The 27,864-nt window shown below is 33.4% G+C and overlaps 1 protein-coding gene across 1 annotated transcript in view; it reads left to right on the top strand.

Annotated features, from left to right (window-relative positions):
- Positions 1-23,812, top strand: part of LOC129254474 (uncharacterized) — a 69,426-nt gene extending 45,614 nt beyond the window's left edge. The window contains exons 52-78 of the mRNA XM_054892942.2: positions 60-172; positions 1,409-1,649; positions 1,868-1,996; positions 3,185-3,301; positions 4,035-4,157; positions 4,533-4,658; positions 4,976-5,101; positions 5,800-5,922; positions 6,756-6,887; positions 7,251-7,382; positions 7,809-7,940; positions 9,473-9,598; positions 10,060-10,185; positions 10,585-10,707; positions 11,054-11,181; positions 11,991-12,246; positions 12,557-12,679; positions 13,419-13,546; positions 14,822-15,062; positions 15,662-15,740; positions 16,693-16,733; positions 17,206-17,275; positions 17,817-17,857; positions 18,284-18,356; positions 18,968-19,439; positions 19,751-19,930; positions 20,405-23,812. Of these exons, the coding sequence (XP_054748917.2) occupies positions 60-172; positions 1,409-1,649; positions 1,868-1,996; positions 3,185-3,301; positions 4,035-4,157; positions 4,533-4,658; positions 4,976-5,101; positions 5,800-5,922; positions 6,756-6,887; positions 7,251-7,382; positions 7,809-7,940; positions 9,473-9,598; positions 10,060-10,185; positions 10,585-10,707; positions 11,054-11,181; positions 11,991-12,246; positions 12,557-12,679; positions 13,419-13,546; positions 14,822-15,062; positions 15,662-15,740; positions 16,693-16,733; positions 17,206-17,275; positions 17,817-17,857; positions 18,284-18,356; positions 18,968-19,439; positions 19,751-19,930; positions 20,405-20,488 (3,785 nt within the window). The 3' untranslated portion in view covers positions 20,489-23,812. The remainder of the gene's footprint in view (positions 1-59; positions 173-1,408; positions 1,650-1,867; positions 1,997-3,184; positions 3,302-4,034; positions 4,158-4,532; positions 4,659-4,975; positions 5,102-5,799; positions 5,923-6,755; positions 6,888-7,250; positions 7,383-7,808; positions 7,941-9,472; positions 9,599-10,059; positions 10,186-10,584; positions 10,708-11,053; positions 11,182-11,990; positions 12,247-12,556; positions 12,680-13,418; positions 13,547-14,821; positions 15,063-15,661; positions 15,741-16,692; positions 16,734-17,205; positions 17,276-17,816; positions 17,858-18,283; positions 18,357-18,967; positions 19,440-19,750; positions 19,931-20,404) is intronic.
- Positions 23,813-27,864: the final 4,052 nt, after the last annotated feature.

Raw genomic sequence — 27,864 nt, 5'->3', positions numbered from 1 at the left:
ATATAATTTCAGTTTCTATTCATGTCTCAACCATTCTCCTTTCTGACTTTTTATTTTAGTGACAACCACTCTGTTTTTGACGACAAGGTTTGTGGACATCCAAGGTTTGATTGTCGAATTCCATTTTGATACAATTAACAATGAAGCTGATCGTCAGGGGCTTGCTAATGATGTGAGTATATAACATGATCACTACTAGCTTTACCATTTAACCTGAGTGTATTCTTTAACTAGAAAGATTTTTTATAAAGTTAGTTGGGAAGGAGCATTTTTTTTCCTTGTGGAGGAAGCTTTAGTGTTATGCAGTAGGTTAGATATAATTTTTTTAGTCATTGTGGACCTTATGTCATAGGCACGGATGGATTTGTGTGAGAGCTTTTGGTTAGAACTGATAAGAAAATCACCTTTTACAGAATATCTCTGCCCCAATCAAAATGGCTAAGATCAACATTGAGAAATCATTCCACCATGTCTTGTAGAATAGATCACATTTGTTTCCTCACCATGACTACGTGTATATCTGGCCCTTTAGCAGCGGTAGGGAGACATGTCTTATGAAGATAGACTTCCGCGCCTCAATTGGCCTAGTCTTACCTCAAGAAGGAATTATTTGCTCTGTTCCTTTATTTTAAAATGTTTACATGGTCACATTTAATGAGAATCTCTCTCACAAAATTTCCTCATCAATTCCCGTCATCAAGAGCTCCTTATATTTTGTCATCTGTCTTTTTGAACCCAAGCTCTCTTTCTCTCACCCTCTCGCCGGTTTCCAAGAATATAGAATGCTCTCTCTACTGAAGTAAGGGATGATGCTGTTCTCAATTCCTTACCTTCCTTCCTCCTTACTCTAAAACAATCCCTCTTTGCCATAAGATTAGAAGTAAGGTAAATTTTAATTTCATTTTTGTTGGGCTTCTAATATCATAAATTATCCAATTATTATATTCTTAATTATATTCTATTCTATTAGATATGCTTATATTAGTTTACTGTGTTTATCTCCACATTGCCAGATTAGATCAGAATAGTAATACAATACTCATCATTTTTTATTTCCCTAGTCTGTATTTATTAATGACCAGTAAACTACCTTTTTAATTATTACTTTCAATCATTTTCCAGTTATATTTTAAACATCAATCAGCTTCTGCATTTCATTATTTTTTTATATAAATTTTGCTAAACATTGAGCAAGATTACTTTTTGTAATTTGTATGTTATTTGTACGCAGTGCAACATGTGGGTTTGATATGCAACAGCTATTTATCATGCTTTTATCACCCCTGATCAGCATGTAGCACTGCTTCATTCCATTTTCTTTTTTTTACCATGTATAATGTCATCTATGGTTTTATGATGATTTGGTCAAATAAATAATAATGATATGAAAAATGATTTGACATTGCAGACTATGGCTCTCCTAATGAATTCAGCAACATTCTCCAATGTCCTTGATGTTTCTATTCAATCACTGACTATCCTTGATGGCGGCATGGTCGCTGAGGTCATATTCCGTGTCGATATCCCGTTCACAAACACAACCACCGAGAATGATCTTGCTATGGCCTTTGTAGCCGGTCTGACAGGTACCAGAAAGGACATCCTTAGTCCTGACAACAGAGTGTATGCCAAGTCTCTAATTGACGTTGGTAAGTTTCACCCTCTGATCATGACCTTACTACTACTCTGTGTTGCCTTGTATAGTCTCAGACAATATGTTATTGGTAGAATAACATGTAAACCTTCCCCTGTCTCTTCCATTTATGTACTCTCTCTCTTTCTTCTTGATACTGATCTGCCTTTCAAACAAATTTTTGATGATATTCTATTCCTAAGTTTCTCTGCAATTTGACGTCTCTCTTTGTAGATCTTAATGAGTGTGCAAACATGACGATATGTCCGGACCTTTCAGTGTGCATCAATACTGTTGGCAGCTACTCATGCAAGTGTGAACAAGGATATACTTTCCGTGATAGCACCAATCAGACGTGTGTAGGTGAGTCAAATGATCATGTATATACATTATATATATATTATATATATCTGAAAGAAAAATCTTTCAGAAACTGATCATACGAAGTATGAATATTAATTGATAGCATGGGTCTCACATTGTATAAATAGGTGAGAATGAGAAATATTTCTCAAAGCAACATGGGGATGCTTCTTTCCTATGTTATTTTCCTAAGAAATTTAATAATACATGTATTTAATCCAACATATATGGTTAGCATTCAGCTAGCAGCCTTCAATCCCAAAGTATAAAATTTTGCGTAATTTTGCGTGACTTTGTCATTGCAAAGTAATGTGTAGGTTAAGCTATTAATTGCAAATTAAATGTTTGTGTTGCTCAGTATGCAAAGAATGCCACTGATAATTTTCGTTTGAGGAGAGAAACATTTCGAGAACATTATCAATTAGCCACAGTTAGAATTTGACAGAAATTTTGGCAAGGGTTTAGCTGTAGTAATAATATACTCATATTACTGTATTATATAATGAAATTAGCCTGTGGTCCTGGGCCCTGTCTTACAAAGAGTTACGATTGATCCAATCAATTGTACCTCTATGGAAATCCAATAGTGTCTTATTTTTTTTACAGGAAATTTGCAAAATGTCCTTTGTTAACGAAGGAGAACAAATCAATTGTCAAGAAATCAATGAATTTATGGATATACATCAATATCTATAAATTTTTTGTTAAACAATCATGCATTTTATATGTTGACTTTGATGGCTTTCCATAGTTGCGATTGATCACGGGACCTTGGTCTTTCTGTTTATTAAAAGATATGGGGGAATATTCTGATAGCAACTGTGTAGTTAAACCAGGGTTAACTTTGATCACACTTTTATGGAGTGCCAGTAGTTAACTCATTCACCAAATAACAGTTATTCTTATTCTGCTGCAAAAAGTTGTCAAAATATCAATTCAATCAAGTCCTAAAATGGAAAGAACAGAAAATGCAAAGATATGAATTTTAATTAATTCATACATTGTGATTGCCAAGAATATGGAAGAAATATTATGAAGCCAGCATTCTATAGAAGTGTTGTTTAAAATTCTAGTTTGGGCTATGGTCAAACATGGGTTTAATTATCAGCATTGTTTATATAGAATGCTTGTGTACTGATAGAGCAATATGCCAGTATCAATATGTGTTTTTTCTGTTTGTTCATGTAGATCTGGATGAATGTGAAGCAAACGTATGTAGCGAGTACTCCAATTGTACAAACAGCATTGGGAGCTTTACATGTGTTTGTAACGATGGATTCACTGGTGATGGGATAATTTGTGATGGTAAGTAATAGCATTCCCATTTGACATGTCATGTCATGTACTTCTTTGGTTTTAAGGATTTTGAAACCAGTTCTGCAAAGGATATTTGTATTTTTCCTTAGCCATCCAAATAATATGAGAAGTGTGGTATATAACTATTACATATTATCAATTATTATTTATTTTTTATTGATTTGTTATAATTCACAATATTTTACCCATATTCATTAATATAAGACACGTGGAGAAAATGTGCTTTAGCCAAGTGAGATAACGTTTTTCTGATGTCTAACTTTAAATATTCAAATCCAAAAAGAAAGAAACATCGTATTGAGTGTATCCACTGATAAAAAACGCTGAAAGTGAATTCTTAGGTTTAGTATTAGAATAGATGGAAATAGATGTAACTATTCAGTATTGTAGTTTATTCAGAATCATTAAGATTTTATACATACATGTCTTTCTTCTTTATTTTCTTTTATTGTTAAACAAGCAACTCCATGATGTATGTACATATGACACACTATACACTGTATGTGGGATCTTCATCATGTGATTTGTTTCTGGCTACTTTATATGAATTGTATTGTTGAATTAACTTGGCTTTATTGAGTAGTTCATAAAGCGAAGAAACAATTCAGATAAATAGGGGTCCGACGTACAAAAAGGTTGATTTTTTTTATGGAAGTGCCCCAAAGCATATTTTACCGTATTGAAGATAATTAATTTATTTATATATTATTTGTTCATACAGATATAGATGAATGTCAAACAGGTGAAGCAAACTGTGGAAACAATACAGACTGTACTAATATTCCTGGTAGCTATGAATGTTCATGTGCTATTGGATATTATGGTACACCTCCATCATGTCTAGGTAATACCATCATCATTATTTCATCTTTCTTATTTTCCTTTTCATCTCTTCAATCTATTTTGTGAGCATCCTAATTAATCAAGCATATGAATCAACTCATGGGAATTTGCAAAGCTATATAGAATATGCATCGGATTTATACTTAAAATTGATTATGAGATTATAATGACACCTACCAAGTGTCCGTCAATGTCATTTTATTTACAAATATACTAGTTTTGATATGGCTAGAAGATCCAGACGGTCTGTGTATTAAGTCTATAACATGATACAATGTACCAACGATTGCTATAGCTGATAATTTATCAGTTACACAAAGTAATTTGCAAGCATATAACACATTTTTTTTTTCATTCTTTAATTTCTTGTTGGCAGACATTGATGAATGTAGTGCAGACCATACAAATAATTGTACCCAGAATTGTACCAATAACCCTGGATCATATGACTGTTCATGTACGACTGGTTATGTGTTAGATGGAGATGGAATCACCTGCAATGGTATGTAACATTATCAATTATGAATGAACTTGTGCGTTAGAAACAAAAAATGGGCCATATATTTGACATATTTTAATGAAATTCCATATTTTTTGTATTAAGAGAGTCAGAGCAAAATTGATTGAATTTGGGCGAATAATTGAGAAATTCTAATTTCAAACTTTCATAAATGCAATTCTTGAATAAGAAACCTTCATGAAACCATTTTTTTTAATGCATACACTGTACACATTACAACATTACAATATCCTAAGTGTTTTCAACAAGGAAGGAATTCCATTCCTATGCTAATTGAATGTATTTCTAATCTCTTACAGACATTAATGAATGTGAAACAGCTAATGATTGTGGAGCTAATTCAATGTGTAATAACACAGTAGGTAGCTACATATGTACTTGTGATGATGGGTACTCAGGTTCACCTCCAGGATCATTGTGTCAAGGTTAGTTTTTAGATTCATCATAATCATATTGTGTCAGATTTGTGTTTAGAGTGGATATATATTTCTACTTAAGATTAACTGAAAGGTTTTCCACTTCCATATACAGTTAGTGTAATCTGGAAAAAAATTAGGGGGGTTGTACTATAAACAAATTTTCAATCATACATAACAATGAACAACACATATATAAAGCATGACATGCATAAAGTATGAAATGATTGTTTGATTCCTATACATACATGTACATGTAGATGTGGCATCTATCAATCCTTCATTAAGAGCAATCAGAAATCATAATCAGGTGGGTGTTTCATAAAGCTGTTCGTAAGTTAAGAGCGACTTTAAGAACGACTGGTGATCTTTTCTTGTGGTAAATGGTATATTCATTGGCGATGGTTAAGCGTGTAAGAAAGGTTCACCAGTCGTTCTTAAAGTTGCTCTTAACTTACGAACAGCTTTATGAAATGGCCCCCTGGAATGTTAAATCTTGGAATAATTCCAATGTTCCCAAGGGCTAAAACATCCATTTATTCTTTGTTGCATAATTTTGTGATATGAAGTATTTCACATTAATAAAGTTAATTACCTATATACATGTAGTATTCTTGGTCTTAAAATGACTTCAATGATGATTTTTTTTTTTATTATGTAAACATTTTTTTTTTGATACTCCAACCTTATATTCTTGTTTTGATCAGACATTAATGAGTGTACAGATCAGACTGATCAGTGTTCTCAGAATTGTATCAATGAAGATGGATCGTACAGTTGCAGCTGTAATTCTGGTTTTGATCTAGACAGTGATGGATTTACCTGCAATGGTATGTATACTTCAATCCTATTAATGATCATGTTGCCTTGACAAGAAATGTGTAGGAATTGGGGCAATGGAAGAGTTTTAATGCATTTCATTTGGGGAAATTTTAGTGTTTTAGAAATTGAAATCCAGTTTGATATCATATGTGTAAATTTGTAAAATTCATGTAAAATTTTGTATTTTAATTTTAGTATTGTGTGTGTTATGTGAAGTTTATTTTTAATGTCCTAACATGTACATATAAATGTGACCCGTTTCAAGGGTGTTTCGTATTAGAAGCAACCACTTAACCTCTTCAGATTCTATATCCCAAGTCTTTTTGGAATTGAATTCATCCAAATAAGAAATGGAGATGTCACATTTATAGAATCCTTTTGAGTACCGGTATCATTTGAACAAAATACCAACTTACTGTATGTAGAAAGCTGATCTTACATTAAGAGCCAATAATGGTTACATTTTAGACAAATTATATTCCAGCTCCAATGTTACCATAGATAAGATTTTGTTTTGTTTTCCAATTAAAACTAAAGATAGCATTCCAACATAATTATGTAGGACATTTTTTAACAAGATTAGGGTCTCATTCTTTATTTTCAGTGACAGAAAATGAACCCTGCTTTTGAAAAAAATGTATTTTGCTACTTTTTTCTCAAATTCAATCCAATTGGCATTCTTAAGAATGAGAAGATAGCTAAACTGCAATTGGGTTGATATTGATTGAATATTATTTTCTTTTGAAAATTCATCATTAATGTGTGCTATACCGGTATGGAAGATTTGTAAGAGTGAAGACATTTACCTCACTTTTGCAAATTATTGTAATTTTTGCTCTAGTTGCCCCTGGAATGGATTGCGATCCTGCTCTAGATCCATGTACTGGAGGTGGTATGTGTATCAATGCTTCTTCTCCCATTAACTGTACCTGTCCAAGAGGGTTTGATAACTTCAATGTCAACCATTGCCAAGGTAATAGAAAGTTGATTTTGAAGGTTTCTCCATTGCTCATTTTTATTAATCTCTTGTGTACTCTCTTTTACTCTCACTCTCTCTCTCTTTCACAATCCCTACCCCCCTCTCATTTTCTTTCTCTTGCTTTCTCTTCTCTCAATCTTTTTCCATTTTTCTTTCTTTTGATTTTTTTAGTCATTCCTATTTAAACTTTTTATTAAATTATCTCTGACCCCTTTCTCTTGCATGTGTTGCATGTTCTCAATCAGTTGTTATTATTGCGGGGGTGGAGCAGGAATTTGTTCACATGATGGAAAAGCATATTATGGTCACTTAATGGCTATATATACGTGTATATATATTCTCATATTCATTCCTCAGATACGGATGAGTGTACAGACATGACAGACAACTGTGACAGTTCTCTTGGTGCTTGTACCAACACACCGGGTAGCTACAACTGTTCCTGTATAGACGGCTATATGCTTGAAGCAGATCAAAGAACATGCACAGGTAGATTAATTGCTTTACATGGTTGTAGAAAGTAAATAGTGCTCAATCATGTTTTACACTAGCAATGTTTGGAGCTTTCAGATAAGAAGATGATTGTATCTGTCATTTATCATTCTCGTATATTTACTTCACAAATGGAAATCAGCTTTCGCTTTTTTTTTGGGGGGGGGGAAATTTAGATTATTTCACATCGAGCGAATGAGTAAACTTATGTTGCCTTTACTTTAAATATGCCAATGTCTCCATTTGGTCACCGTACATAGTATGTGTATGATAAAATACCAATGCAGGCAATTCTTGTTTCAATTAATCAGTTCTTTTTATTAACACATGACTTGTGGGATTTACATCTATGTGTGTAAAGGTTTAATCATATTAGATGTTTTGCCTACAGTGAATTATTTCTATTCCCTTATTTTCCTGCAGATATCGATGAGTGTCTGGAAATGACAGATAACTGTGATGACTCTGGCGGTGTGTGTACTAATACACCAGGAAACTTCAGCTGTTCATGTTTAGATGGGTATAGTCTTGGCTCAGATCAACGAACATGTACAGGTATAAAGGGTTACTGATCTATTGGGCAGAATCAGTTGGTCTCTTTCCCACTATAACATCACCAGACTAACCCATTTGATTTACTTTATTTGTTCCAATTCGGTTAATTCTCGAATTATCACTGGGACTAGTACCCATGTGTACTGATTGCCATTTGGGGCTCGTTATTCAATATTTTATCAAATAGATGAAATCACTGGTAATTGAAATAAATAGATATGAGACCAACAATGTTATTATATGAAATAGGAATGGGATTTAGGGGGGGGGGGATGATGGAGTAATCTGGTAACTGCTTTAAAGCTTATGTAAAGATATGATTTTTGTCTCACCTGCATAGCAGAGTGAGACTATAGGCGCCGCTTTTCCGACGGCGGCGACACCAAATCTTAACCGAAGGTTAAGTTTTTGAAATGACAGCATAACTTAGAAAGTATATGGACCTAGTTCATGAAACTTGGCCATAAGGTTAATCAGGTATTACTGAACATATTGCCTGAGTTTCATGTCACATGACCAAGGTCAAAGGTCATTTATGGTCAATGAACTTAGACCATGTTGGGGGAATCAACATCAAAATCTAAACCTAAGGTTAAGTTTTTGAAATGTCATCATAACTTAGAAAATATATGGACCTAGTTCATGAAAATTAGACATAAGGTTAATCAAGTATCACTGAACATCCTGCGTGAGTTTCACGTCACTTGGCCAAGGTCAAAGGTCATTTAGGGTCAATGAACTTTGGCCGAATTGGGGGGTATCTGTTGAATTACCATCATAACTTTGAAAGTTTATGGATCTGATTCATGAAACTTGGACATAATAGTAATCAAGTATCACGGAACATCCTGTACAAGTTTCAGGTCACATGATTAAGGTCAAAGGTCATGTAGGGTCAATGAACTTTGGCCAAAGTGGGGGTATTTGTTGCATTACCATCATAACTTTGAAAGTATATTGGTCTAGTTCATAAAACTTAGACATAAGAGTAATCAAGTATCACTGAACATCCTTTGCACATTTCAGGTTACATGACCAAGGTCAAAGATCAATGAACTTTGGCCATAATGGGGGTATCTGTTGAATTACCATCATAAATTTGAAAGTTTATGGATCTGACTCATGAAACTTGGACATAAGAGTAATCAAGTATCACTAAACATCCTGTGCGAGTTTTAGGTCACATGTTCAAGGTCAAAGGTCATGTAAGGTCAATGAACTTTGGCCATGTTGGGGGTATTTGTTGAATTACCATCATACATGTATCTCTGTAAGTGTATTGGTCTAGTTCATAAAACGTGGACATAAGAGTAACCAAGTATCACTGAACATCTTGTGCGAGTTATAGTAGTTTTCAAAGTCAGCACTGCTGCTATATTGAATTGCGTGATGCAGGTGAGACTGCCAGAGGCATTCCACTTGTTATTAAGATAATTCAAGATATCACAATCACAGTAAATCTTAAGTTAGATTTTCAACTATAAAACACTCAATTCTATCCCAATATTGAAACTCTGTATCTTTCCCTACAGATATTAATGAATGCCTGATAGATAATGATTGTGGAGCTAATTCAATGTGTAATAACACAGAAGGCAGCTACATATGTACATGTGACACTGGATACTCGGGTATTCCTCCGGCATCTCCTTGTCTTGGTTAGTTTATAACTTATTTATCTTTAATATAAGTGTAATAGGAAGCAAGTATAAAAATTAAATCAAAGAATTCAAAATCCAAATAATTAGACCAAGATGGTCATTGGTATGACCATTTTGTAATGAAGGCAGGATTAAATTTGATTACAATTTTTTGTATTTGTTTAGATTTAATAAATCTAAAGGACAGATGGCATTAATTCCGGCAGGAATTTTGCCATTACTAAGTGGATCGTATGACTGTTCTTGCAATGCTTGACATTTGTGAGATGGAGATAGTGTCATATGTTCCAATAAAAGTGAAGTTGCTTTTGAAATGAAATTCTTAGAAATATATGCAAAATACCATTGCATTTTTATGCATTCTTATGACACATTTTTATAAAATCCTGAGATGATATTTTCAACAAGGAAGGAATTCCATTCCTATGCTAATTGAATGTATTTCTAATCTCTTACAGACATTAATGAATGTGAAACAGCTAATGATTGTGGAGCTAATTCAATGTGTAATAACACAGTAGGTAGCTACATATGTACTTGTGATGATGGGTACTCAGGTTCACCTCCAGGATCATTGTGTCAAGGTTAGTTTTTCAACATACAATGAAGGGAACTGAACATTTGAATTTTTATTATTTTTTAAAAAGAATGAAAATCCCACAATCTTCAATTGTAGTATTTTTTGTCATATAATATGAGGGCATTAATTATTTATTTTCTATATGAGGGCCGGGGGTGGGGGCCATGGAGGCTCCTTTGTACTTTGAGGGGACTTGTTGCTTATCCTTGACCGTGGAATCAACTTTTCATTCATTATAAACATATATCATATTTTATCTCAATACAATCAAACTTTTTCTTCAATTGTCCCAAATCTTTCTTTGTCTTTAAATTTGTCTAAATATGAAGATAATGAATGAATTTTCTTTGTATAGTTTACTATGCATCTTTGATAATTATATCTTTATTACTCTTTTATACAGACATTGATGAATGCGATGGTAGTAACCCATGTACTTTGGCCAATGAAGAGTGTAGCAACACATTAGGAAGTTACCAATGTGTTTGCGCTGCAGGTTTTGTGAGGACGAGTAATTATTGCCTGAGTAAGTATTAAATTCTTCACTATGTTATTGTTTTGTCTTTTATCCATATTATCTATTGCTTTATTCTTTCTGGAATTGCTTCATAGCTGACTGATTGTCAGGGCAAATGAAATAAAAGAGGTAATATTCTTTTAGATTTTAAGCATCAAAAGAGGTAATGAATATTGATTTGAAAATATTTCATCGAGGGCTTTAGCCCTATTATGGCAGCTCAGCTACAGCTTAGGTGATGATATGATATTTTCTCAAATTTATAAATATTTGCAGATAAGACAATACTATGATTATCTTTGATAATGTTCAATGAACATCTTGTTTTAAATAAACTATTGTGTTTTTATCTCAGCTAATGCCACCATCTCTGGATCCTTGACCATCAATCTTGTTGACAACCAAGTAAAGGCCTATACAGATTCTTTAGCAGACCCAACATCACAGGAATACATGAACTTGACATATACTGTCTGTTCTGCGGTAAGATTCTTACTTTATCAATGACAAACCTTACCCACCCTTGCCCCTATTCTTATATCCAGTTTAACCTATTCCATGGTCCAAAAATGTTTGCATCATGTATTTTATGTTTAATATGTTCTTTCCTCATAATTTAATGGTTAAAAGAACTATTTAAGTTTCTTTTCCCAGCAAGTGCGAGATGAGCGGTAAAAATGAACCAGTAATTTGAGAGATTTTTGGCTCATTAGGCTATCCATAGTTAAACCACAATTTTAGACCCAAGTGTTGGTTAAACCTAAGCTTTATAAGAATATGGGCCTTTTAAAAGCTTGCGTGCACTGATATTCACTGAAAATTGTAAATGGAAACGGCTTGAGAGTGCATGTATCTATTTTAATTCCAATTATATTAGACTTACATACAAAATATTTAACAGTCTTAAATGACACAGCAATGAGAAGTGTAGTTATTTTCTCTTCAATTACACATGTAACATAATTGAAAAGCAGTATATTTGAGATTTACTTGTGTTTTTTTTCTTTTGCTTGAAGAATTTGACAGGTTGAGTGTATGCTCAAATGATATTAAAGTGTATTGTATGAAATTTTAAACTTTACGTCTGAAATTGGATGTGAGACATTGATGCCATATATGCCAATAAGACATCATTTAGTTCTAATAGATGTACACCAAATGTAATTCTTGTCCAATGATACAAAAGACCTTGTGATATAGCTCTTGATACATGTATGTCATCAACCCTGGGTATCCCTTTCACATATTCCTATTTCTACACTCTTTAATTGTTCCTTCTCATTTGATAACAGTTGTTAAGTGAGGTCAACAGAATGGTTAACACGAGCACACCGTACCCAATGGCAACATGCAAGGTCACCAGCTTTGCTCCAGGCTCATCACTCGATGAAACAGTTGTGAATTTTATTCTGACTGTGTATGGGGAGAACACAGAAGCAGTAACCAATATCACTACAGAGATCATGACCAATGGCTTCTCTGACTCTCCTAGAGTTTGGACCGGTGGGGACGGCATAACCATCCAACTTTTATCTTTATTCTTTGATGGTAAGATACCTTGTTTACACTACAACCCATCCACATTTTGAAACTCTCAATATTCTGGGTCATCAGTTCTCATTTGTATTAAGGAAGAAAGAGGTTGTAGAACCTTTATTCTAGTGTGCAGTTAGCAGTTTATTCTATTTTTTGATGCGATGGAAAAAGAAAATCAATGATTACTTTCATTAACAATTGAGAATGTGGCTCTAAGGGTATACTCTCATTGGCAAGTCTGGTATATGCTAACAGAACTTATTTTACATGATGATATTGATGAACTTAAATTTTTTTTTATGCTTCTCATATTGTTCTTCAGATACGGAAGAGTGTGCTTTGCCAACATCGTGTACTGGAGTAAATGAATTCTGTGTTGAATTAGATCCAGGTTTTGTATGCAACTGCACGGAGACCACTCTACGATTCATGGGAATGTGTTTGTGTAAGTGCTCTCATTCCATCATCACTTCATGTTTGCATGTTTGCAAGAGACTCCTCCATGTTTTATAAGATGAAATGATTTGATTTCATGTTGGTATTTACATTCATTGTTGTCTGTGTAGCCTTAGTTGCATTTTCTATACAAATTCTTGAAACGATGAGATTAACAGTTCTTCTAAGAACTCTTATCTGTGTGATCATGTAACAGTCCTTTTCGGGACTACCTGACATGTTGAAACCAAAAACCATATCTAATTTTTACATTGTTGTAATGTTTTAACAATTTTTTAAGTTTCTGGTAAAAGAAAAATTGTCATCAGTTAGAATGAAATTGATTTCTCCTTTCTAAACTCAGCATTGAATCATCTTTTACAATACCACCAAATGCTGCTTTTAAAACAGATCACATTTTTTATCCCACAAAATATGGGTTGCCAGTATCTATTTGTATAATCATCCAATAAATAGCCAACATTTAATTTCTTTTCATTTATTTCCACAAAATTAAAATATATACACAACAATATACAAATACATGTGAAAATAGTGGTGGACCAAGTCAAACATAATACATACTATACATAATCATAAAAATACAAATGACACAAGATAGGAAAGGAAAAAAGAAGGAAATGAAACATACATGTGCCTCTTAGCTTTCCAGTTTCAAATAATGTTCTGTATTCACAATTTTATTTGACTATATGAATGAAAATGATTTTGTGTGCTGTATTCTACAGATAAAGCGACATTGATGGGAAGTTTCCGTTACAACCGTGTCAATGGTGTACCTGTGACATTCAGAAATAGTTTAGGAGATTCATCTACAGAAGACTATACCAATGAGACTATCATCGCATGTGGAGTGGTAAGTAATTGGATGAAATACATGACATTTGTTTTCTACTTTTACCATGGTGCCTAGTCTTTTTTCTAATGGTGTAGATTACAAAAGGCTGGAATACCATTTGAGATCGTTTTAACATCCACACTTTCACAAACACTTATGTGATATTCAAAATACTAGTATATTAATCACTGTGTAAAAATAAGCTTACCAATTTTGACCTGCCCAAGCCCACGGCCTATATCACATATTATACAATTTATTTTCATTTAAAGTCATGTTGTAATTGATGTTTAATGTAATGAAGCATACTATCATCAACTATCTACCCTATCCCTAAAAAAATATAAAAATGTATTAGGCTGTGTACATTTTAATCTTGTTTAGGGTCTTATCTTAACCCTAACCAGGCCGGGCTTTTTTGGCTGTTCTGTGGCCGGGGGGGGGGGGGTGATTCAACCCCCCCCCTGAGATCTCGGCCGCCGATCGCACGAATGCCGCAAAAATTTGCACGCTGGTAGTGTGCGATGTAATCTACAAGGCTGCATGGTAACATTTTCCAAAATAATGAGATTTTATTTTATATGAATTAATTATGCTAATTAATGCATAATTCATACTTTTTGCTCTAATTCACTAAATAAAGCTCCTAGAATGCTAATTTTTGGTAAAAATATTCTTTGTAGCATTCTTAACAATGCCAATTGAAAAAACTTTGGATTGGAAATCAATTTCTTATGTATTTTATTGTTTTATGAATTTCTTATGTATTTCTCTGTTTTTCAACCTTTTGTTTTTCTTTGTTTTTTTCACCAGATTTATACCTTTTTAAAGCATAATTATGCTAAAATCAATTGCTTTCAGCTGTTTAAAGAAAAAATAATCATATCTTTATGAATAAGATGAGAAAACTCAATTTGCATTGACTTTGTACACAAAATCACGTTTTGGAACAATTTTTGGTCTGACATGCACTTACAAAATGTTGCGTAATTCCGGAACCGCGTACCCGGGCGTCGTAAATTTGGTCTCAAAAGATGCGCGAGACTTAAAAGTATAAACTCTGCGAGTGGCGCAGTCAAAATATTTCGCGCGGCGGAATAATCGCAGAAAATGTTGAGGGGGGGGTTGATTCAACCCCCCCCGGCCATTTTAGGGTTAAAGAGATGCTGATGCAGTTTTATTGAAAGGTTCGAAAATTATCATGTCTTCCTTTACTTTCCCTAGATGTGCCAATTATACTGTATCCCTTACTCAGTAGACACAAACAGTACACATTTATTTTCTTTACTGCAGTTCACGGACCAAATAACAGCATGGGTAAATGTCAGTGTGGCTTATGAGTACATTGACTGTAGGATCACTGGTTTCAGCCCGGGAAGCATTATTGTAGATTTCATCCTTGATATCTATGGTACTAGTATGATGGAGGCCATGATGAGGGCTCAGATTGCAAGTGATAATGGATTCCAAGGTATCCCTAGTAACTGGACTGGAGCATCTGATGTCATCTATGTAGAAGAATTATTATTTGGGCGTAAGTACACAATCTTCCACACTAGAAATATACGGAATGGTTGTTTGCAGGACTTGAAAGAGTTCTTAATGCAAACATTTTTGTGTCATGATTAATCCGACAGATGGCTCTGCATACTTTCCTTCCCAAAGATACAAAATCAGAGTGCATATATCATACAAGACCTGCACTCATAAACCTAACCATGAGTCTGGTACATGTGACTAGGTTAGTGGAAAATGTGCATTCAGTTATGCTATAAAAAAAAACGTGTCAGTTTGTGAATCTATTTCTTTGCACGTTATGTTAGTTGAGTAGGAAGGGAAGCTTTGTTAAATGAATAATGTATGTTTTTTGCATATTTAGGGACCAGATAATGATAATTATAATCTACTCATCACATGGATATACAGCACTTGGTTCTGCTGACCTTATTGATGTGTATACATGGATTGTTCTTTCTCATTGTTTATGATTGATCCTCCATACACTTGTTCACTTCACTAAAATTGATGAGATGCATTTATACTTCCTCACCATTTCCTGTATAGTATACGCTGACTACAAAAGAAACATTTCTTAATGTTTTAGAAATCTTATCCCATTGTGTTTGTTTCTAGAATGCAATTCATCTACTCCTGTATGTGGGAATGGAGGGACTTGTCTCTATAACGCCTCTGCCAACATGCCATACTGCCGGTGAGTTATGTAACTCATAATCTTTAATGGTTGAATGATGTGAACCTGTAAAAAAAACAATAATTGTACTCTACACTTATTAAAATTCATATTCATAGCACATAAAATTAGTGATGCCTAATAGTATTGGAGATAAGTATCTGTGAAACAATATTGATGTTCTTGAATTTCATGTGAATGGGTATTTAGGGTATGGGTGAAGCAGGAAAAGAATCTATTCAAACATACAATGTTGAAGTTCCATTATTCGACCAGTGCACATATATATATATGTGTGTGTGTGTGTGTTTAAAGGTCCTACAACAGCTAAAGATTTGCATGCATTACCATGAATATTTGATTAATATGTTTTACAAGATACAACTTTTATAATGTATTGCCCTCATTTAATTCTGGTCATGCTAGGTTAAAAGCCTCATGTGATATGGTCTTATTTGGGCAATATATTTCTTTCAAGGCCTATACAATTTAGTTTTATTTAATACAATACATTTACAGCAAATTCATTACAAAAAGTGATGTCCCCCCTTTCCTTGATTAATCTCTAGTCAGGCTAATGTTCAATTGCATGCACTTATACATTAATGTAGATTAGCATCCCATTGCTCTTGGTAGTATGCAAGTTCATTGCAGTCTGTCTGTACATGTACAAAGTTTCATGGATGCAAAAAAGCAAGTGATGTAAATGTTATTGACCTGACTCTTTGATTGTCATAAGTTGAGTCAATGTAAATAAAATTGCTCATGCAGATCTCCTGGACTTTTATCGAACAGGTCCTGTTTTATCTGAGAGTTACCATAGTAACAATACTTATTGGCTGATTAGAATAAAAGAAATCTGTCAGATCTGACAAATTGTAGGATGAAAAAATGGCTATGAAACACTCCCCTGTTGCTTTTTAAGAGTAATGCTTTCAATATTCTATGTTTCATTTATTTTATTTTTATTCAGATGCCCTCCAGGCTACAGTGGAGATGTTTGTCAGAATAGTGGTGAGTTTATGTACAATATCAATGTGCTTCCAGTTTATGAATGAAGTTCTAGAATTATCACAATAATATAATATCACATGTCAAATATTTCTGGATTTAATGACCCACAATGTGTATATTATAATATTTCATTTAAAAGAGAAACATGAGGAGGATATTTTTGGAAAACGTGAAAAAATCTTCCAAAAGCTGAAATGTATTTACTTCGATTTGGTATTTTAATGAACATCTGTATATATTATTTAAAATTATGATTGAAAATGCGACCCAGAATTTCATCCAGTGTTTAGAGCCATAAAAATGAGTTAACCTAAATATTACTAATCTGTGTACAGTTGCAAATGCCATGACCAACATCTACCATATTAGGGTTCATTAACATTGACCGATCTATACATTGTTCATATTATTGAATTTGAATAAATTGTCAACTTGATTAAAATTATTTTAATGTAACTTTTTATCATTTCAGTCTGTGATGGCTATACATGCTTGAATGGAGGTACATGCCTAGTTGATACGATAGGAGATCCATATTGCCAGTAAGTTATCAATCAATACAGATCAGTTAAATGCTCCATGGATGTTTCCCTATGAGTATATACAGCTCTCAATTACATTGAGGAAGAAGAATGTTTCACTTACAGTACCTCATGCAAGTCAAAATTAAAACATCAATTTTTTAAACATTGATATGTAAATCTTGGTGCCTGTAAAGAAATTGATTGTCATGAGTTTATGAGCAAGATTGCAAATTATTAATTAAATAATGTGAGTAACAACAACTTCCAATCTGATTGATGTGGAATATGTGGATTTGTAATTTTATTAAGTAATAGTGTTATGCTATAGGATAAGAATAAGATTAAAATGAATTATCAGTTTTTTTTTATTGTATTAAATGGGTGTACAAATCTACCTAAAAAAGGGGGAAAAAATTACCATTATTACTGAATGATACAAGGCAAGGTTCTAATGATAAGAACTTCCTACAACTATTTTCATTGTGAAATTCTAGACAATCATCCTGATTGTTTGTGTATTCTATAATTCAATTATTTTTTTTAATTTCTTTCTCTATAGATGTCCTAGTGAGTACACAGGCACATTATGTGAAAATCCAGGTAAGATATTGTCTTTTTTTTTCTTTTTTGTCATTATCACATATTATTTATGTAATTCTATGACTTATTACTAAAGCTATTTGTCTTAATGTTTTAGAGTAATTATGTGGCATTTGGTTGAATGTATTTATACATGTAGCTAATTCACACAGGCAAATTGCAGACTGATGTGTAAGAGTCTTGTCATGTTTATGGTTTGTGTTAAAAAAAAACCATTGTGGATGTATTAGAGAATATTACTGTGGGACTCCCCTCCAAAAACCATTCAGGCTCATCAACTTATGAAAAATGAATATGAAATGAGTGTGTATATCATGTACTATGTTTAGTGGACCAACATAATATGAAGCATGAACATGTTTTAACAGAAGCCTCTATCAGTGACATATAAACTTATTTTTTTCTTTTCTTCTTTCTTTTTTTCAGTTGCCTGTGTTGAATTGGATTGTCAGAACAACAGTACATGTGAAGTAGATGACAGTGGAATAGCTTCTTGCAAGTAAGTTGGATAGTACTTCAGCAGAAACCTTGTGGTTCTTTGTTAGGATTGACAATGCACTTGTGTAGTTCCAAGACTCTTAAAGCTATGCTGTCATGAGTAATACTACTAAGCAAGACAAACTTTCTTTAAGGGTAGGATTGAGATTGCACAAGGTGATGAGCAGAACTTAGAACCTTTCTCAGGGTACAAAGCCATCAAGCAGGAGATATGTGAATTGAAATCACCTAGAAGCATCAAATTGAGTTTATTCTAGCATACTTTATTAGAAATGCAGACTCTTTGTTTTGTAATGAAAAATTCCTCATATCTCATTTGGAATTTGTCTAGCCTGTAGAATAGAGAATTATCTAATGTTATCAGTTTAATGAATGTGGTGAAATGTTGAGCATAGTCTCTTTTTTATTTCCTTTCAAACAAAATAAATGTAGATGTGTTTGGATATCTCAGATTGTGTCACTTTTGGACTATGTCTCGTTCTCGCTTTAAAAAAACTTGTTTAGTTTCCATGTAAAAATTTTCAGTTTGTGTTTTTAAGTTTTAAATCTCATCAAACAATGAAAAGCCCATGCAACAAATCTAAAGGAATGTTTTTCTCTTTTTTGTCTTAGTTGTCTGGATGGGTATGAAGGAGAAACATGTCAGCTAGAATCAACACCTGGGCTGTCTACCGGCGTCATTGTTGGTATCGTGTTGGGAGTTGTTGGCTTTGTTCTTCTTGTTGTTGTCCTCTGCTTCTGCTGTCTAATTCTCTTTGCTGCTCGCCGTCGACGACAACGCAAGCGAGAGCTTTTGGAGGGCGCGGACAATTGGGGTTACGGAGGTCGCCGTTATGCCCCTGCAGTCGCAGCTCCATCTGCCACCTCAGGGCCATCACGTGCTGTTGTTCGCAATGACCCAGTAGAGTTCTCCAGCGAATCCTCAGACAACTTCTACTACTACCAGAACACCAGAGGGAGACCTTACGGTGCAGCTGCAGGTTCTGCTCCGTCAGCTAGACCAATTTATACTGTAGATGATGATGATGATGATGATACCATTGATAGCAGATTCTCAGGCATCATTAGAAACATGTGGAATATGGTGAGCATTTCAATTCCATTTATGATCCTAATTCTTGTGTCATTACATTGTCCCTCAATCTCAATCATAAGAAATGGATTCCTTTGCAGACTGTTAGTCTTTTTCTTGAAGAACAAAGACAGTATTTATTTTCTACACCAGTACCTCATTGTCCTTCTAAATAATTTTCCAATTATACCGATGGCAGTAATGATGATCTTATACTGTGAACATAAGCGGAAAATCCCAAAATTACTGAAAATTATCAAAGTCAAGTCTGTATGCATGTCTTCATGGAGATTATTGTTATCCATGTTGCTTTTACCACTTAGCATGCTGATCAGCGCCCAGAAGCAGCAATTGACCCAAGAGAGCTTCCTTCAGCTAGTAACTTTATGGCTGGTGGCATACCTCGTGCCTCTGTACAACCAAGACATCTATATCCTGAATACAACAATGCTGGCTTTGAGAGACCGTATGTCGCTGATGGAACGGAGAGCTACCAATACTCTGTAAGTTAATTTTCTTTAGAAATATTAAACCTGAATGATATTTACACTAGCTAATTACTTCTGATGAAATAATGAGGATAAGCAAAAAAAAAAATCAATCCTTCAAACAACCGTGGGGTTCCCCATGAAAAAAAAACAGCCTTTCAGTTGATGTCTTCCCTATACCTTGAAGAGAATATTGATGTGTTGTCATGATTACTTATCAGTTACTTGAAATTACCTTTGATTCGAGACTGTAAATTGTAGATTAGTATGAGAGGTCACAATGGAACAGACCAGAGCTTGACCTACTTTCTGATATATCATAAAGAGATCTAATATTTAAAATATGTCAAGTTACTTCCTCTCATCTTTTGACTCATGATAATGTAAACACTCTCCTTTGATACAATTGAGAATTTGCTGAGCTCTGTTAAAAGTTCTTGTAGTGATATTATTTTTTAATGAAGTCTTTCAATGTATCTCTCTTACCAGGAGGAGACTGAGGATTTCCGACCGTACCGTGGAAGAAATAGAGACAAGTCACGAAGTGCTATGGAAGCCTACAATTACTTCTAATCAATCCATGCTACCTGTGAAGCATTTCATGTAGCAATTTGTGAGTGATTTTCACTGAGAATTGTTTTAGCTACTGCTCTCCTTGTATCCGCTAAGCCGAAAGCAAATTTGTCATTGGAAATCACCATCAAGATGCTTCAGGAGATGATTAGCTGACCGTATGGCTGAAGCAGCTCTTCCAGAATGCTTTGCAGGTTATACTACATGAAGATAGCTTTTTATTTTTTTATGTTGCCTCATTGAATTGAACATCAAATAATGTGTTTTATATTATAAAAATACAATATTCAATTGGTTGATTGTTTGTGTACATCTTGTTTATGACTTCAGAATATGTAGATATGCAAAATGTATGCAAATTTTTAAACCTTATATGATGTTTAAGTCAAAATGATATCGAAGTACATACCCACATTGGAATTATCACAACATTAATTAGGAATCACCTTGGCTTGTTTATTCAATCTTTCTTGGTGCGATTTGTACTTGTACATATCAGGTTCATTGATACAGCTTTAATTTCATGTACAAGTAAAATAATGTTTTAATTCATCTACTTTGATATAGTACCTGCAAGATATAACAGTACTTTTTAGAATTGAATGTATATTTATATATATATTCTTATTTTGTATGATGAAAAATTGTTATTATAAAGACTACAGTAATATGATTTCCTTAAATGTGTGTTCATTGTAATTTTTATATTAAACTGTTGTTTTCTTGTTCTCAGTAAAGTAATTTACTATCTGTCATGAAAGTTTTTTCCCATGTGTGAGTATCATGCAATTTTTATTATGGTTTAGATTAACATAGAGCTTAAAATGAATGATCCTCATCTCCACTCTTTGCCTTTCAAAGTATGTATAATTTCTTATGGACTGTTGTTAATAAATGAAAATTCATTAGTAGGCCTTAATGCACTACTGCCAAGGAACTTGCTTAGTATTATAACATAATTGTCTGCTGTTCATTCTAACAAAATTAACACCTTATAAAGTAACATAAATCAGTAATGTTTTAGGATTAACTTGTGTAGTATATTGGTATGAGTAAAGTATATGTAAATGATTATTAAAGGTATAAATATATTTACACATATTTCTTATTTCATTTTAATTACAGGGTATTCTTGTCTTTTCATGATTTATTTCATATAAACAAAAAATATAATCTATGTAAATATATCATGGTAGTGTTTGAGAGATTTTACAACTTTACGTTTTTTTTCATGGCTTCCATAGTCAAATATGAAATTATATGTCTTCTATCCTCTCACTATGCATAAAGTATGTAATATGATTTTAGCAAGAGTTCTGGTAGTCAGCTGCATGTCAAGTAATACCCACAAAAGTTTATGTGTGTGATAGTCAGTTTTCACATAGCATTTTAAAACATGGTTATATTTAAGAGTAATCTGATTTGTCATACCGCTGCTGGTCAACGAAGCATGTGGGTATAATAGTCTATCCTTGTATAATTGTAAGTCTGCAGTATAATTTATTTTTTTTGTATCAGGTTAATATATCTGCACCCACCTTGATAAAAGCATATTTCTGGATAAAAAGAATATTAGCATGAAACCTATATATTTTTGTATTAAATATCAATTTAATGAAGTTACTAAATGCTGGTGATCTGTTTTATTATCAATTTTAATGCACTTTTATTAAAAAATTATTATTCATGAGAAAGTACAAATATCTAGTCATGGCAAATGTTTGTCCTCCTGGGTTATAGAAATGAAGATGATTGGTGATCTAGTATGGTATGTCTTGGAGTATCTGTAGAAGACACATGATCTAATCACATGGTGTTTTGATGAAATAGAATGGATTATCAAGTTTATATATTAAAAGTAATTTTCTGTTTCAATCAGCACACACTGACAAAGTGGAATACATGCTTTTAGACTAAAAGATACAGAAAATATCTAAATGTTATATTCTTCTATGTGGAGAGTGATATTTTTTATTATTATATCAGGGGAATGTTATTTGGTATCCCTTGGGTTAATCACATATAAATCTGCAGTTGGAGATTAAAATCGTTTTGAAAAATATTGAAAAATAAAAAAATAATGTACACCTAAGCATTCCTCAAAAAGTGTTCATGCCAACATTACAATAAAATCTTTAAGAGTATCATTGGGACCATGATGAATTTATCAAACAAAAGTGTTTTTCATGTTTTTTTAATTCTAAACTAACATTTGTGTTCACTTTCCTCACAAAAATTAATGAATTGCTCTTTTGCAATACATTCAGATGAATGAAACAAGTATTTACAAACATGGATGTTTCTTTAAAAAGTAGCTTTGCACGATGATAATTATGCAGAAGCATTAGCTGACATATATCTGGAAATTATAATATAAAAACCTTGTGACAAAGCCATCAAATCTACTGTATCTCCAGCAATGTTTGGTATCATGTGAAAGTGCATATTTTGCTCTTCCATTTGTTTAAAAATATTTTGGCAGAATATACATTTCAACTTCAGACAATCACAAATCGGGCAAATTTATTGGATACCAAGTCTGTTCTGATAGAACCAATATTTTTTAACATGTGGTAGATTGTTTTCATTCAGGCAAAGGTACGATCTCCCTAAGTAGGCATATGTAAACTTTGACTCCAACTGTATATGATGAATGAATATTTTGTCATTGTGATATTTTATAATGCTATTGTCATCCTTAGATATCATTTTATTATTGCTACTATTATATTTATCAATGGTGGTATAATTATTGTTATTTTCATCATCACTGTTAGGATAATGATGGTGATGATGATTATTGTTATTCTTAAAGTTATTATTGTTATTATTGTTTATTCACTTATTTATTCATTCATTTCAATAGATATTTATATATTTTTTTATATTTGTTTCTATCATTGCTATGACTGCTATCTTTTCTTCTTGGACTCAAATGGTTTATGTATTAAGAAACTGTAGTTGTAATTGTTTTAAGAACCAATAGGAATACGTGATTTTATTAATTAATTGTTCTGGATGATTGTTTCTTTCACTATCTCATATGAAACATTATATTTTCAGTATCACCTCCATGCTCTGGTCCAAATGATAGTATACTCCTGTATGTAGGGATACAGTTTGATTATATGGAATAGGAGCAGTAGAATATTTCACCATAAATCTCACTTTCCTTGCACTGATCTGTGGTAGTTAAATTTTATTTACATTTTTACATGTTTTATTTATATGCAGTTAAGGACATTGTACTAATAACCAACTGATTTTTATGTGAAATTAAGACAATATTATCAATAAAATTATTTGGGAATTTTATTAAAATAATTAACAAATGTGTCATTTTTTGTATTCAAATGTGATTAAATGTCTTGGTGCAATTTAAATCTACAGTATGGGTCAAATACAATTGAAATACAATACTATATAACACTTATTATCTTGAGTGAACCAAGAATGCTCAAATTGGGACTATTGAAAAATAATGAAACCACAAAATAAAAGAAAGGAAAATGAGAGATTTTTATCTGGTTGTGGTTGGTTATGGGGTTTTATGTGGATGTGTGCAGCTGGTTGTGTATGAGAGAGGGGTATGGGTGGAAATGAAGAGAGCGATATAAGTGCTGAAGTGAGACTTTAAGTTGTCATGCGTTATTGGTTTGAGGATACGTGCCCTCCTAAAATAATTATATGCACCCAAGTTAATCACTCCTTCGGCAACCATTCGTCACGGCCATTCGTTTGGAAAAACTATATCCAAAACGATGATTCCCCTCTTGTTTTATCATCAACTCCTCTACGATTATATAGGGCAATCACGTACCCTCTAAAATATGTACCCCGACCTACCCAAGACAAAAAAAAACAAGTAGAACAAGGCCATTTAACTCCGTAGAAGTACCAACAACGATCGACCACCATGCACCACAACCAAACAGACATTACCCCAATCCCCCCCCCCCCCTTCTACAGAGAAATAAGCCTACCCTAGACAACATATAACAAGTGACAGATTGACAACTGATTAATATTTCAAGTTTACTGGATAAATCATAACATTCATGGATTTTGTCCCCCGATAAGTATCCCCTGAGTGCCAGGACGACTATAAAAAATAAAATGCTGTCGTGTGTATTTGTGAGAACGACTGTGTGACCATTTAATATGATAAAAAATGAAAATGGCTATTTCTATAAACTGTGGACGTATGATCTGTCTGTCATTTTTCTAACAATGAAAATGTATTGGCAGGCCTGTCAAAAGTAATTTGGAAGTATAACACTTTATTAAGCACATTTTTTAATCGTGAATATCTCCAGAACATGTCTCATCAAACAAATAATTTGCGCGCGAACCGCGAGTGTAACGTCAAATAAATTATGTAATAATTGATATAGACCCGAAAAGGGATATCTTGAGCACATTTAGTATTCGTGAACATGAAGAATATTTTCAGAGCCTACTCATGCGAGTGAAAAGCGCGAGCTGAAAGTTTGATACATTGACCTGAAAATCGACAGGTTTAAGGAATATTTGCCCTGGAATATTTGCATACATTAATGAACAGGATAAGTATCTCACTAAATCAGAGGTGTGTATGAACTTATTTTTATTTTAATAATTCTAAAAAAAGAAGAAGACAATTCATGAAGTCCATTACAATTTGCTTTTGTATATATCATAATAATTATTTTAGAGAAACTGACAACATTCGGCATTTGCACACCCTGAAATTCTCCCGGCCTCGACCGGCCTTGACGCGACCATTTTGCGCCGTCGAGACCCACAACGCTGCAGAAAATGAACATCTTCATCGCATCTTTAGTTATTTTGTTTTAAACAGAAAGCACATCTCCGGGGCGTATCTCGTAAAATGATCAATGATAGTGCGAGTGTGATACAAAACCTATATAATATTTGATGCCTTTCAATTTTTGTGTGTGTTCATTTTCAGATCTGATATTACCTTATTCAATATAAGAAAATACAGCTTCCAAACTGAATTGTAAATTTCACACATGGGTGAAATGTTCCAAATGACAAGTTTATTGACAAATTTTTTTTTTCTTTATTGATCAAAATATAAATCCCAATATGAATATAAAAAGATCAACAGCCTATTTACATGATTAAACAAAGCAGCACTTGAGTAGGAATATCAGTTTGTAAAGACAGTTAGAAAAGACAAATTAGATATCAAATCTCAATTTTTTCATGTACAGGTAATTTACCATTTTTCTTCGCCACAAAATATTAAATATCCCTAATACCTTTAATACGAGCTTTGAATTCTACAATATTGGGGTTTTTTGTTATTGAATTTACAAAAGTGAACATAGTATTTGAAAGCAAGGAAAATGAATGTTAAAAAGTATCACCTTGAATGCCAAATATATTTACAAAAGGGGAAATGATAATATTTGAATGTTGTTTTATTGATGAATTGTTTTTCAGTCATAATGTTAAGTTCGATGATCTCGGTTTCCCGTGGGAGGACCTTTGTGTACATATAGTTTCAGATAAACATTTGGCATTTGGTTTGCAGACCAGGTGAGTCAGAAAAAAAATGTAGACCTACACTCGAAAATTGCAGACTTAATCAGGGGCGGATCCAGCCTTCGCCAATGGGGGGGGGGGGGCGGGATTTTTTTTCAGCCACATTTTCCCCAATCAGCCGCTCGAAGTTGATTTTTGTTTGTTTGAAGGGGTAGTCTTATTAATAACTTCTAAGATTCATTCTTATGAATAAAAATAAAGTAATCTCATAAGCCTTAATTAAATAGTGCGAGCGCGAAGCGCGAGCATTTTGTTTCCCATTTCATGTATTTTGTCCTAAAATTTAAACATTCTGGGCAATGTTTGTGATCCTAAACGAGATGTGTATCCAACTGAATAATTACTGCGAGCACGAAGCGCGAGCAGAAATTTTTAATATACGTTTTGATCTGATCAAAAAAAGATCTTTTTTAGATTTCGATCTAGAATATGGACATTCTAAATACCTTTTTTATCATGAAAAACAATAAAGTGAGCGCGAAGCGCGAGCTTAAAATATTTGATATTCCGATCTGAAAAAGATCAATTTAAGCTCTGTATTTTATGCACTTTGTAGGAAAATCGTGAGGTTGATATGGATCACAGTTAAAAAAACCCTATGTTTCATTATTATTTCTTTGAGTTTTGACATAGGACCGGGACATTCTAAGAAAATTATGTCATCATATGAAAATGATGTCTATCTTCCTATTTCTCTTCCTAAGCGCGAGATGAAACGGGACAATTTGGTTTTTAAATTAATCTATTAATCTAATGAGCCTAATGAGAGCGCGAAATCTGTTAATATTATGGCCTGTAAACTGGACATTTAGAGCATTTTTGTAATTATGAATAAGATGCATGAGTTAATATATTTTTAAAAATTAATACGAGCGCAAATCAGTTGATAAACTGTCATGAAATGGGGATTTTAAGTAGTTTGCTGTAGCATTAGTATTGAGATATACATAACTCACCAATCAAGATGCGAGTGTGCAGCGCTAGCTGATACGTTTTGACAGTCTGACCTGAATAGGGATATTTTGATAACTTTATGGAATACAGGAAAATAATAGGCACCTGACAAATCAAAATTTACGAGCGCGCAGAGCGAGCAGAAAATTTTAATTTTCAGACCATAAAATATAAATTTTTACTGAGCACTTTTTTGAAAATCAAATTGTAAATCATACAAAATAATGAAAGTTCGATTTCCAAGCTGAAATGTGTTTTGTATATCGGAGACGTCAAAAATTTGATTTTTTAAGCTCCATATTGAGCAAGATATGTAAATCACCTAAAAGGCAATGCGAGCGCGAAGCGCGAGCGAAAAATTTATATAGTGACATGAAAGACTTTTAAAATTATCATTTCTAAGTCTTCCCCTCATCTAATTTTATTCACTCGTCTTCCTCCTCTTTTGTTTCCCCTTCTCTTTCTCCTCTCTTTTCCCTTCTTTTCCTTTTTTTTTCTTTCTTTCCCCCATTTTTTTTTTGCTCCGCCAGTATGGGGGTCCGGGGCCCTCGCCCCCCATGGATCCGCCTATGCTTAATCATGTCCTTGTCACGAACACATGGGGGCTGGTCTGTTCTCCAGTTGGGGTAGAGTTGCTATATAGTGTAGTGTTGTACAAATTATAAGTTGAGGCAGGGGTAGAAAATAACTAGAGTTCTAATTAGCAGTCGGGCGAGGGATGGAATGATTGGAACTCCTGAGTTGGAAAGCTAGGAATTTGGGACCTTTCGCAATACTCATGGACGCTAATATTAGGGTCCCCTAACACAAAAGTTAACGCTTAATCATACACTTGATTTTTAAGATTGAGTACATTATAGTCAATAGAA

Source organism: Lytechinus pictus, chromosome 1, assembly GCF_037042905.1.
Source record: "Lytechinus pictus isolate F3 Inbred chromosome 1, Lp3.0, whole genome shotgun sequence".
NCBI lineage: Eukaryota > Metazoa > Echinodermata > Echinoidea > Temnopleuroida > Toxopneustidae > Lytechinus > Lytechinus pictus.
The sequence above is the reverse complement of the archived record's forward strand: the minus strand, read 5'-3'. Positions and strand labels throughout refer to the sequence as shown.